Source organism: Nestor notabilis, unplaced genomic scaffold (assembly GCF_000696875.1).
Source record: "Nestor notabilis isolate BGI_N333 unplaced genomic scaffold, ASM69687v1 scaffold3501, whole genome shotgun sequence".
NCBI lineage: Eukaryota > Metazoa > Chordata > Aves > Psittaciformes > Psittacidae > Nestor > Nestor notabilis.
This window is the reverse complement of record NW_009914083.1, coordinates 194,154-207,720: the sequence shown is the minus strand read 5'-3', so window position 1 is coordinate 207,720 and position 13,567 is coordinate 194,154. Positions and strand designations below refer to the sequence as shown.

The window sequence follows — 13,567 nt, the reverse complement described above, 5'->3', positions numbered from 1 at the left end:
GGAGAGTATCTTAATATACATTATTTAGGCGTAATCTTTGTATTTTTAAAAATGCTGTGCAGAAAGCAAAATCTAGGAGTGTCTATAAAGAATGTGGAATGGAAGAAAGCATTGGGGTTTAGTGAGGCTGGCAGGAGTGTGCTGTTTGCAGACGTCAGAAAAAGGGATCCTGGAGTGACTGTGCCAGGGTGAACTTGAACTGTCAGTGAGGCATCCACAAGGAAGTGTCAAAATGTGACTGGTAAAAAAAGTGATTGATACTTTGGATAAAAGACTAGAAAAGGCTGCTGAAAAAGAGTATGTCAGGAAAAAAGTTATGGGTACAGAGAGGCATTTTCTGTGTAATTCCCATGAAAGCTGGAGTAATGATGATGATCATTTGGTGAACGTGTCAGAAAATTGGACAGTTTGGAGGAGAAGAAGAGAGAAAAAGAAGAGAAAGTTCAAGTTGGTCAGGCTCCTCATTTGCTGCTTCTGTCAATGTGCATATTTAGCATATAAATGGGTTTCTCAAAAATGCTCGTTACCACCTCAATAAATTTATGAAGGATATTTACAAAATACGATTTGGTGGGAATAGGGAAAATGATCCCAAGACCGTTCATTTCACCTCCTATTCCTCTCTGTAAAGCTGATTGAACGAGTACACTTGTAATTGAAAAGCTGTCAAGTTCCACAGGGTATCCTTTGATTAGGCTAAAAAGCTGTGGCAGAAAGGAACTATCACAGCTATGCTCCTGCTTTACACAGGCGATGATCTGCCCTTAGAAATCTAAAATTAAGAGTGGTCAGTAGAGTTGAAACATACCAGTGAAATCATTAGTATCAAAATTAGACATGTTTTAATTCACCTTCTCACCCTCAGAATTAGAATATATATGTCAAAATAGAACATGGTGATGGAGTTTTAACTGAGCAACAGCATTATGTCGAATCTTTCTTTTTGTTCTGTACTTTCTTCTGTACCCTTGTTCTTAACTTGATGCTAAATATCAGCTTTGCAGCCGATGTGTAACTTTGAACAGGAAGGGGGAAAAGTGTCTTTCACCTTCATGTTCCCTCCTCTTTTTTTCTTAAAACCCAAGGTCCTTGCACAGCAAGACAATCTTTGCCACATTTCCTTTAAGTGATAAAGATTTCCTTCTTTGTTCACCTGCGACTCCAGAGCAAACTCTTTTTTGTTAGACATTTTCAGTGTTAGTCTTTTCAAGATTTCCTACTTTTCTGGTGGGAGTTCTTTTCATTTATTGATGTTTCTGCTGGGCCTGACATCAAAAAGGGGCAGGGCTTTTGAAGAGCAGAGTTCAGGCTTAACATATTTTCCTCACTGCTGTTTTAAAATACTCTTGTGCTTAAATTGCAAGCAGACTTTGGTAAGAAACAGGAATTGCTGACTGGGAAGTGCTTTCTGAAGTCTGTGTACCTGTGAACACAAAACAAAAACACATGCAGACACATGCCCCTGCTCACTGAAGTTTCTGTCTAATTTGTCAGCTGGTAGTAGACTATTAAGGTATTTATTTGTACAGTAGGGATGCTGAGCACTTCTTTAGCTGTGGAGCAATCTATCAATCCAGCCTTATCCTGGACAGGCAAGGACTGTTCCTGAAGGAAAGAAAGCACAAACAGAAATAACCCACTGTAGGGAGAGCGAAATCCACTGACAAGTCAAGCTAAGCCAGCCTGAAGTTGGAAACCTCTTTGGCCAAATAAATATAACACACAAAGTTCCTATTTTCTGTTGTATTTGTACAATACGTTCTGAGGGCAGTTTGCACCTCTGACACAGTCGGTACTTACTGTCCTAACCAAGTCTTGTTCCTTCTTCAGGTCAACATTGGTATTCTCATTGCTGTTACAAGAGTTATCTCAAGAATCAGTGCGGACAACTACAAGGTCCATGGAGATGCCAATGCCTTCAAGTAAGTTCTTCTCATTCAAATTATATTATAACAAGTAATTTCACACTAGCAATGTTATATCATACAGACATGTATCACAGACTTCTCCCAGAACACTGATGTCATTCCTCTTTAGTAAAAAGCAAGTAATGTTAAAGATAGCATACCATCCTCTTCAGTGCAGCCAGTTAACCTATATTCTGTGAAAGCCATATGCTGCACAGGATGAAAGTGGTGGTTCACCATGAACTAAAGTGTTTTCTTGCTTATTACAGTTACCAGCATTTGTTGATTCATGATCTGTCCTTTTGTTAATGGAGACTTTCCTCTTCCTGCTGTGTTCAAAGATAAATCTCACAGATCATCATTAATGTGTATTGCAAATGTTCTGCTTCTTCAGAGGACATACCTTGCTTTTAGCCCCATTTCAGCATAAAATTTAGGCGTATGCTTATCTTTATGACTCTTGGGGTACTAAAAAGCACACAGACTTATGCTGGATTTAAATGTGTGCTTAAATTCAAGTGGGTCTCTATATCAAGGTGCTTTGAGCTTCTTGGGATGATGGCTTCTTTAAGAGTGTGTCATCTTTAAAATACTGTGCTAGCAAGGCTAGAGGGGAAATACAAGAGACATGTCACTGTGGGCATATACAAAAGGGAAAATTCTGATTTCTAAAAGCCATGGGGTAACATATGTATAAGTAGTGAGATAATTTAAAACACTGATTTTAAAATAAGATGCTGAATATTCTGTTCTGTGTTTTGTATCTTCTAAAGATGCTTTAGTCCAAATGTAAAAAGGAAAAAAGGACACTGTATATAACTCAAGGAATATGTAATTTAGGTAGAAGGAAAACGCGATGATGTGTTTAATGCTTCTGAGTCACAGGCTATTGTATTGTAAGGATTTGGTGCCACTGCTCTGAAATGGTATCATAAAGAATAAATTTTATGCTTGGATTACTTATGTAATTTTTAAAATGCCATTAAGTTTTAAGTATCGGTGACAGTTACCTAATTGAAGTTAATTTAGTTACTGTATACTTACCCAACAGGAAAAGAAAACCAGTAAATAAGTCTACACAAAAATCTATAAGATAATTACATTGTAGTGAAATAAAAAGACTGGGAATTAAAATGATTGCTTCAGGTTTGGTTGAGCCCCTGTGACCTTCAGAAACGCAAAGGAAATTAGGCTCTTAGGAAGCAAATAACTGTAGATTGTCAATGCTAATTTGTATACACTATCAGAATTGAGAAGACAAAGGAACAACCTCCTTAAGTACAAGAGGAGCTACACAGATTTCTCTATGTTCTTAAATATTTCTTTATTTGTATTACAAAGAATTGATTCAATACTCTGCACACTGATACATATTAATTTTTTTAAGGAAAACTGTGTGTGTATATAAGTAAAATGATTTAAGAGTGATTGGTCTAGGAGTAAGATGAAATCCATTTAATCAGGAGTATATGTTCTTAGTTCAAATATTATCACTATAGATTTGGAATGGTGGAGCTCTGTACTGAAAATGTGACTTCTTCAGATACCCTGGCTCAAAATGCTCCTTGTGCCAGGTAGTTTTTAAAATACAGATTAAGGATTTGACCTAAAAAAATAGAGAAAAATGGTAATCAGTGGGAAGATATATATGGAAGCATTCAGTGGTTAAATTATTGCTCTAAGGGTTTTCCTCACAGAACTAGATTAGTTTAATAGAATATAATTGAAGGTAAACAACACACAGCAGAACATACTCTCCTTCTGTAGATCTCATTATAGAAGTGGGTCCTCTGAAGAAATCTGAAATGAGAAGGGCATAAATAGCAGTCCAAATCAGAAAGTATTTATACCCTGATTCAACATAGTGGTGACGCATAACGTATTAAAAGCTTCATGTACAGAGGATGTCATGGATAAAGTTGGTCTGTTGGAAAAAAGATAAATATAAGGCCTTTGTAATACTGGAATTCATTTTCTTGCCATCGGTATTTCTCATACAGGTGAGAAGCTTATATGTGTTTTGTGAAATCATTCTCTCCATGGTACCTTTTTCCAACAAAGAAGAGAACAAAACAAGAGAGGGTTCTGTTCTGACAGCTGCACAGGAAATGGTTTTCATAGTGAAAAAAACCATGCCCCCAACCACCACGGGATCCTAGATGTTGGTTAGAGGCTGTTGGCATGTGAGAGTGGATAAGCACAGCCAAACAAATCAGTGACAGCACAGAGAAAACAGAAAATCACAAGCAGCTCTGTAGTTTCTGTCAATTCACCGTCAGCAGGGGCTGCAGGGTAGTTTTTGAATCAAGAAGTTCAACTGGCTTAGGGAGGAATCACTGAAGACTGCAAAGTGCTTTGTGTAATATAAGCCTTAAATAAAGGGCCTGTCGGGCATCCATCTGAGTAGTGCTGTTCATGATATTAGCTATGGGGGAAACTGCAATGTTAGAATTTATCAAGCACTTTTTAGAAACAGTTGAATTAAAATGGCACAACGTGACTTTGGTGAGACAAGAAAGTGCCTGTCACCATGTTGCAGTTGTTCGCTGCAGTGAAGTGGTGCATAGAGCAGAAGTGGTTTCTTTAGGGCTGTGTTCAATGGCTTCAGAAAGCCAAAGACAGAAAATGAGAACTGCCGTATGAGCAGCTGAGGAGGGGAAGCCTGCTCAACACAATAAACTTGAGAGGGACAAAAACAGGGATTCCAGTGCTGTCTTTTCAAGCTGGAATGAAGTTTAAATGGGAAGCGCAATGAGAAACGGTAAGTTGCTGTCTGTAGCAATTTGGGTGATAGCACTTGAACAGCAGAGTTTTGAAGTTTATGAGTAGCAGGACTGGCTGAAGAACAGCATGAGTGCCTGTGGCAGGAGCATGAGGGAGGTGCCAGGACCAGCTCGTCTTCCCTTGGTAACTCCAGCCAGTATTTCTGTCTGCCTTAAGCTCCTGCGTAAGAGGCCTCACTCACACTTGCAGCTGTGCTTAGTTCAAATACAAACAGCATTGTAGTCTAAAAATCCCAACCTACAGGTTTTACAGAAGCAGCTCATCATCAGGCTCACTCTGGCCAGGCTTTGCTGCCAAAGGAAAAGTTTAAACATGCTAACCAGGACTGGCTTCCCTTTCTGCTGGAAGCCTGGGTGGGACAGCACCTGACCTGGATTTGTCTTCCCTAGCTCCAGAGGTTAGTAAAGCCAACACTACCTCTACTGGGACTCCTCATCAATACAAAACCAGCTGCTTCTGCTGTGCAGCTCATCTAGTCTGTTAAATCTCACTTGCCTTAAAAGTTCCATTTTCTCCCCAGAGACTAGGGAAGGAAGCCTAGACTGCCCAGTCTACCATCTCCGAGCACGTCTCAAGGCACGTGTGGTAACTCATACATCTGAGGTCATCAACCCATAACTGAGCAGAGATTACCTTAGGAAATTGTCAGGACAAAGATGCAGTTATGAGCCATGGTGATATCAGTTAGAAAGGATATTTATTGTTAGGGAAGTGCTAGTACTGGAGCATATTTAGTTTCCCTCAAGATTAAGTTACTTGGCAACGCAAGTGGATATTACCAACAAGACTTGTTTCTCTTGGCAACAGACAGCAATAAACTGATGTAATTATTTAGAGTAATTGTTCCTGATTTTCCATATGGCAACAGGTCCTCTCAAATGCTGACTCAAATGTGACTACAGAATATGCATCAGGGTGAGGCAGTGCTCTGCTCTGAAGGCAGCATCTGTCAAACTTCATGTTTAAAAGCCAAAATAGAAAATGAAGTTGTGAACAAAATTCCTTTTTTATCATAAGATTAATTATTATTAATCTTCCCTATTTACATTTCACCCAGAATAAAGTGCAGTGCATTATTGACTGATTGACCTCGTCAGGTTCAGATGTTGCTTGTCACAGTGGAGATCTCGGACAGCATCTTGCTGAACATTTTACTCTAGTTTCAGAGATACTGGTGTGGACATGTCTGTTCGTTTGTTAAAAATAAATAATAACACCACCCCCAAAATAAAATATGGGATTAGTATGTGTGTGAAAATAGCCACTTTTTTAGTCTCTGAAACTTTATTTGTAAGAGCTGAGCAAAGGATTGTTATTAGCTCCCATTTAGTACTTGATTTAATTTAAGAACAATTTTTTTGCAGCATATTGAACACGTGTAGAACATGAGCTCTTTCACTTAGTTGTGATTGATTATTTTGGAACTTTTTATTAGATGATTAGCTATTGATTCTCAGCAGAATAATTTTGAGTAACAATTCAATTGCTGCTTTCTGAGAATGTTTTGCATCCAGGGAACGGATTTTCCCCCAAAAGCACATTTAAATGTTTTAATTTATAGAATGCTGAATCAAATATCTTGAAACATTTAAATGCATGCATACAACATTTGTTTGCATTAGCCTTTCTTCTGTTAGGGAAATAATTAATCATGTATTTGAGTTTAAGTGTATGTGTGGTTTCTCTAATGCAAGTAAATCAGATTAATGGAATTGCTCACGTGCTTGAAAAGGCACATGATTACATTTCTCAGTTATGGACCATTAGAATTCTTTTTCTTACTTATTTCTGCTGCATGTGAAGTCTTAATTGCACTCACTGCATTCGTTAACTCTTATTAGGACCTAAATAGCTTTTTTCCTTGCTGCTTTACACCTTCAAAGTCTCATTGCTGTGTTTAGTTGGAAGGTTTACTTCTCTGTCACACTGAGAAAAGATATCCAGTGTTGACAGTGTTTTGGAAGTGTGCACATTTCATTAGCCCTGGAGAGAGCTCTTCCCTGATTATGTCTGTCACAGGTAGTTGTTTGATTACGTGAGTTACTTGGCTCCTGGATTACAAGGGTTAACGTATAACAATACTTTTCAAAGATCTTAGTTTTGCACTAAGACTAATGTTAATCATAATAAAGGGAGAAATGCAAAGCACGTCTCTGCTGCAGGAATAGCAGTTTTAGTCTAGAAACAGATACCACACTTAGCCACATTCCCAGCCAGGTCATTTTTGCATTATATTGTCCAGAAGAGACATTTTCATTAACTTTTCCTGACTAAATTGCCAAGTCCAAGTCTTATTGAATACTTTCTCACTGCTTGCTCTGAAATAGCCCAATGAGTTGGAAAAACCTCCATCTTTTTTCTAAAGTGTACACTTGGAAGCTGGTGAACCAGCAGTGATAGCTGTCATCATCAGCCACAGAGAAAGCAATTATGGCAAAATTAGAAACAGTTCTTCACTTTTTACCCCATTCCTCTTTCTTTCATTTTACTCATTTCCTTCACCCCCCAAAGCTCAATCTTCACTCAGTAAAATAATAAACCAGCTTCTTAGTTCTGTATTAGGTGAAGGAAAAACATTTTTTCTGTTTAGGTAAATTAATGACCAAAAATCGAAACAAATGGCAGTAGCTGCAGTGCATAGGAGCAAGGAAAGCTCAGCAGGGCAAGCAGGTGATGTCCACTGCTGGGTTGGTTTGTTCCACATTTTTTAATGTAGCATCAACCATTCAGCATGAAACGGAGAACAGAGTATGTGGGTTTAATGCAAATCCCGACTTGACTTTGGTTATTTGAAAAAATAAGCTGTACAGAAGGATTTTGTCTTTGACAGATACAAATACAAGAGGGCTGTCCTCCAGCAACTCCTGATACCGCAGACATCTGTATGGTTTAACCGTGTAATTGACCATTCCAAAGCACTTTGCAAAGCCATCTATTATATCCCTGCAGCACACTGAATGCACTGTGGCAAATTGCTCATCCGTTTAATCAATGATCTGTTCCATGCCACGACTCTGCATCAGTGTTTCACTGCGCTTATAAACATGCCGCCCGCCTCCAAGCTTAGTGGGGAGTGCTGATGGTTGCAGTGCTTTCAGCATCAGGCTTTATTCTGCAAGATCCCATGCATTTGTTGCATTTTGTTCTTCTGAGTCCATTCCTGTTTCATGTCATTTTTTGTCCAAAGACTTCTCTTCCTAAGGATTCTGTGCAGCCCTTCATTTTCACAGAACTTACTTGTCAATCACGGCACTTGGTTGAAGCTCTTGTGAGAGCTCTCCTGCCAAATATCATCATAATCTCCCTCCACAACTGAACTTCACCCCTTTGCGACACCGTTAGAGAATTTCTTTTTCTTCCTTTTTTCCCTTTCCAAGAGGGGTGAGGAACAAGTTGTTACAATCTTCAAACTCTTCTGAAAGTCTAAGGGGATTCAAAATTTATAACGTTAGAAAATCCTTTCTGGGCCTTTCTGGGTGGCAGATGCTGCAGTGCAACCCTCAGATAAATGGAGCCCCTACTTTCGTGTGCTCTGCTGAAGGAGAAAAGAGCTTTTCCCGTCTGCTGAAGGAGGGCCAGCCGCGGGAGAGCGCAGTGTGGCAGGCCACATCTGCTTTCAGCAATCCCTTTCCTTCACAATTTCTAATTGTAAGGAATTGTGTGCACTGAACGTGACTTCAAACAGCATGAGTGATGTACCTCATGGAAACTCTTGGAAGGAGGAGAGTTGACTGGCAATAAAGGAAATAATTAAAATGAAAGTATTAAGCAATGACAATTAGTGAGCTGAAGTGCTTCTGCCAATGGTAATGTCTTCAATCTAATTAAATTTTTGGCTCATTTAATATGACAAATACAAATGCAATTTGGGTATTTCTTTATTAGATTCAGAGTTTTAGACTAAAAATAACATGGATTTGAATGTTGCCAATGAGAGTATTAATGAGGAAGTGCTAATCTTTCAGGAACGATAATGACAGTAATGTTAGTGCTTTCTTTACCACAGATGCTAAGAGTCACAGCAATGGAGAAAGGCTCCAGGCCATGTTGTGATTGTTCAGGTGCATTTCAGGCATATCTTGGGAGGAGCAGTAAGTTTGAAAGTATGTAAAACATAGCTGCTGTGTTTGTTTTTACTGCAGAACCACAGTAAAAAGGACAAAGAGTAATAGACTTAAAACTCAAATATCCTTAAGCTTCCAGTAGTGGGAGGCGAGTTGCAAAGCAATGGAGTTGATCACCTGGAGAGCTGCAGAGTGTCTGTCTTTAAACAGCTTTCAGAAGTGGTCACACAAATGTCTGCAGGGCTAATTCTGATGCCAGGAGCGACAACTGATCCTGTCTTGTGGCTGAGTTGGACAAGATAAAATTGTGATTCTCTGCAGAGCTCATTTTGTTCATAGTTGTCTCCTTCTGAGCCAGAATCATCCTTTGTGGGAATTGCTTTCTGTCTGTCATTTCTCCTTAAACAGGATTTACTGCTCCAGGGTGATCAGGGCCTGTTGATTGTGAGCTCAAAGGAACAAGCGGCTCTATTACTCGTGTGCCTATTTCTGTCTTGCGTTAGGAAGGGCACTAAGATACAATATACACGTACAAAATATACTAGGAAAACTTGATATTTAAGAGATGCTGGATTTTCTGAGTATAAAGGTAAAATACTTTTCGTTAGATATGCTTAGGCAGGTTTGTTTTCGTATCTGAATGCCAGGATGGCAAGAATGAAGTTGGTTAAAACTTGGTTATTAAATCCCTGTGATGAAATCTTGCTTTAATCATGATGGAGTCAGTAGCAGAAGGGGAGGGTATGGGGGAAGGGGCCACACCAACCCACCCTTCAGCTATTTTCTCACCTTCAGTGTCTAGAAACCTATGTTGTGCTTATTCAATTCCTTGATTTCACCCTATCAGCCTCTGAAGGATGCTAAGAGCAGTCACTGCAGGTGAAAGCTCTGTTGGAGCTTGTGGGTGCACTGCATTGAGATGGGGCCTCTTTAAGTCAAATCAGGATTTATATGTCAGTTATTGAAAACAGAACTCTTTGCTGGCCCCATGCCGAAGGCTGAATCATTCCTGGTAAGTCTTTTATGGTATACAAGGTGCCAGCATACACAGGAGTTGGATCAAAGATGTTGTTAGTGATATGATATAGTGATGTATGGGAACAGTGCAGGTGTGGTGTCATCCACCCCACCAAAGTTGTCTAAAGAACAGTATGTCTTCTTTTGTTTGGAATTACAGCAACAGAAAGGTTCAGCTTTTGAAAATCTGCTGTGAAAAGGAGCTTTGAAGTTCATGTAATTTTGTTTTAGAAATGTCCTAATTATATATGTGATTTCAGGCCATGGAAGTACTGGTAGGAGGAGTGCAGTGCTTTATGCCTGGTACGAGGGTAACAATTAAGTGGTGGTTGTTGATCATGAAATGGTGCAATTCACTGTGAACAGCAATAACTTCAAGAGTTTGCTCGAACTGCTGCATTTACATCCTTGGTCCAATTTATAACCCTGGAACTCTGGGTCAGCTTTATGCAGAATAATAAGACAAATATTATAGTTATGGCATTGCAGAAAGTAAATGCTTATTTAAACATGCACCTTGTGCAGAGCTCTAGGCATCCTTGTAAATCACTCCCCAGCCTGACACAGCTCTCAGCTAAGGGTAGTTTATGTATTTTCCTGACAGCACGCTCTCAAAATAAAATTAAAGAAATGAAAAATACAGGTAATAACAATAAAGCAAATGTCCTATTTTAGAATCAAAATCCTTTTTAACTTTTAGATACTATCTTCAGGTAAGTAATAAAACGTGTTAACTGCAGATATGTAACAGGTGTTTGGAAAGAGAAATTGGAAATTATGCCCAATTCTTTTCAATTTATAAAGATGCGAGGCAGAAACGTATTTTAGTGAAAGAAACTGAATTAAAAGCACTTTTTTTGGGGGGGAACAATATTAGAAGTAGTCAAAAAGGGAGTTAAGTCAAATGATAACTGAAAGTATGAGAATGTCAGGAATAGTGAGATTTCTGAAGGGAGGTGCTGTAGTTACCCCATGAAGAGCCATGTTCTCTAACTCTGCCGTGTTTAGTGCCCCCAGTGAGTCCACAGAGCTTCTCCAGCTGCCTTCCCAAGTGAGTTACCTTATTTTAATAAAGATATTGAAAACCTAAGGAATACCTAAATAGGGCAACAGAACAAGGCAGCCTTGGGTGTTCACACGTGAGTAGAGATAGCAGTGAGTCAGATTACTTGTTCAGGAAAAGTAAGCAGCAGTAAGACATAAATATGTATGGAGCCACATCAAGGAGCTTATCATGAGCTGTTGTCTGAGCCCACTGTACAGAACAAGAGAGTCAGCAAATCCTTAGCTCAGTAATTAAAAAAAGAAATGACCACAGAGTCCATTTTTCGTCTTCATAATGTGTGTGGAGCTGCAGCTGTACCCAGTTCTGCAGCATCTTAACAAAGCTGAGATGGTTCCAGGAAGCCCCAAGAATCTCTGCCATCGGCGCGGGCACTGGGGCAGGTCCCCAGCAGCCACGTGCCTCCGCACCCAGAGCTGGCCAGAGCCTGCAGACCTGCTCCTGGAGATGTCACAGCTGCTGCAAAGGGTGACGGAGGACAGAGGAGGGGAGCGGAGCCTGGCACGGCAGCGCCTGGATGCTGTGGGTAGGTCAGTAGGGAAGTAACCAGATTTTTTTCATGTTCTCCGTTTGCAGCAGGTCCTTGCGAAAAGGCAGGAATTTTGATGTTAACTTTTCTACCTGAGCTTTTCTGCAGTTAAACCAGCATCAGCTATGACATGAGCTTTGATAAACACACTAAAAGCCATATGTAGACCAGCTTCTTTAATGCTGGCTTAATAAGAAATCAGGTTCCTCATATTAGAGCACTGCATAGCTGAATGCTTTCCTGCAGTTTGCGTTCCCCTCCAAAGCAGCAGTCACTAGCAGGTTTCAGACCCAGACAGCAAGGCAGCGTGGTGGTTGTACTTCAGCAATTCTTCTTCTTTCCCCTTATGTACATTTGAGACAGGTGATCAAGCAAGTATACGGCTATTTATTTGCCACTGCTGCAGTTAAAGCTCATATGAACCATTACACAGAAAATTACTTTTCTTTATCAGTTTATATGCCTGACCTTGATAGCTTTTGCTGTTTGCTGGTACCGTTGCCATGGAAACGGGAGAATGATCTTTCTGTTGGTAACGTTGAATAATGAAGGGTCACTGAGACTGTTTAGGTCAAGAGATCATTTTCAGAGTTCAGCTCCTTGAGGAGGTGAATGTTATTCCACAGAAATGTTGTGTATGGATTGATGTGATTGTTACTTCATCATCCTAAATTAAACTATGAGCCCCACTGATTTAAAGCTAAGAGCCAGATCTACAGATTTCCAATAAACCCATCTCTGTGAGGCTGCTTTTTCTCAGTCTTCCCAGGCATGAAGCTAGCTCCATGTTAACTCCTAATCCTGTGCTTTGGACAACTCTTGAGATGTTTAGGGCTAAAAAGGCCCCATCCTCATTAGCCCTCCTGGTTTGGCAAGCCAAGGTAGATGTATGCTGCCATACTATTCCTGCTTCCTTTGCCTTTATTTTTATATAGAGCCTGTTGAAAGATCTTTCTGTCTATAGTTTCAGGCTCTCTGAGCAGGTCTCCATTTTTGCTATACCTTTTATTTTTCCCTGCATGTCCATTCTGAACAAGCTGTGTCCTTTCATATCAGTATTCCAGTCATGTGAATTCTTCCCTCAAATCTCCTGTTCTGTAAGGATAAGTGAACACTATGAGGTCCTTTTCATAACGTCTGTGATTTGACTATCCCTCTTTATTGGCACTGGGTCTGTCATCTTAGTTTACTGCCAGGAAAACAAAGATTTTCACTGCATGATATAATAACTATAAGAAAGATTCAGACGGCTGTGAATAGTGTGATAAGACTAATTTTCAGGACATTGTTTCAAGATGACTTGCAGAGATTTAGCCAGTTAAAAATAGTAAGTGTTGGGCTAATATAGATTCATGCCTCACACTGACAATATACTTAGCGACAGTCCACATAGGAAGTTGTCATGAGATGGAAGAAGTCCTGCATTGGGAGCTTTGAAAACAATGGAGACTGTATTGGAAGAAATAATGAGGTGCAAATGTTGGAGAAAAGTAGATGACATCCAGCCTGGTCCATCTGGCACCCACAGGCAGGTTCTAGCCCTTTGGGACATTTCCATTGCCCTGTCCTTGGAAGAGACAGGTAACGAGTTTTCTGGGAATAAGCTGTTGTAACAAATTCCTTCCCCTGGGCTGAGTCCAACACAGAGCAAGGCACTAGGTCCTTGTTAGGAGAAGGGGGGAGTCTGAAAGAACATCTGTTTTCACACATGCAGAGTGTTCAGAGCAGCCAAGGTCAGATTATCCTATTAATATCTTGCTCCTATAACTAACTTTATGGTCCTATTTGGCAATTAATTACTTGATATCTTTGTCTGACCTAGAAACATATATAATACCACAACCTTTTCCAGCCCAGGACTAGATCATGGCTACGGATAAACCAAATCCTCCTGCATAGTTTTTGTTGTCTGGTTGTGAGGGGAAAAAATGCTGCTCGTTCCTTGGGTGCTTGCTCTGTAAGGTGCAAACTGAAAAAGCAAGAGGACTGTTTCACCTCTGGAAACAAACTGCCCCTTGATTTTAGCATGCTATATAAAAAAGACCTGATGCATTAGAACGTTGCAATTTCTTTTCTTTTTAAAACAACAAATTAAGAGGAAGTGGGTAATATTTTCTAGTTTTATTCTCTCTTTTACTTCCTTTAAAGTAACTCCAAAAGCAGCTTTTAAGGAAGAGTCAAACACTGTAAGAAATAGGGAAGG

The 13,567-nt window shown here is 39.8% G+C and overlaps 1 protein-coding gene across 1 annotated transcript in view; it reads left to right on the top strand.

The window, feature by feature from the left end:
* GPR133 (G protein-coupled receptor 133) overlaps window positions 1-13,567 on the top strand; it is a 139,272-nt gene that overhangs the window by 113,815 nt on the left and 11,890 nt on the right. Inside the window, exon 21 of the mRNA XM_010023467.1 lies at window positions 1,831-1,922. Within this exon, the coding sequence (XP_010021769.1) occupies window positions 1,831-1,922 (92 nt within the window). The remainder of the gene's footprint in view (window positions 1-1,830; window positions 1,923-13,567) is intronic.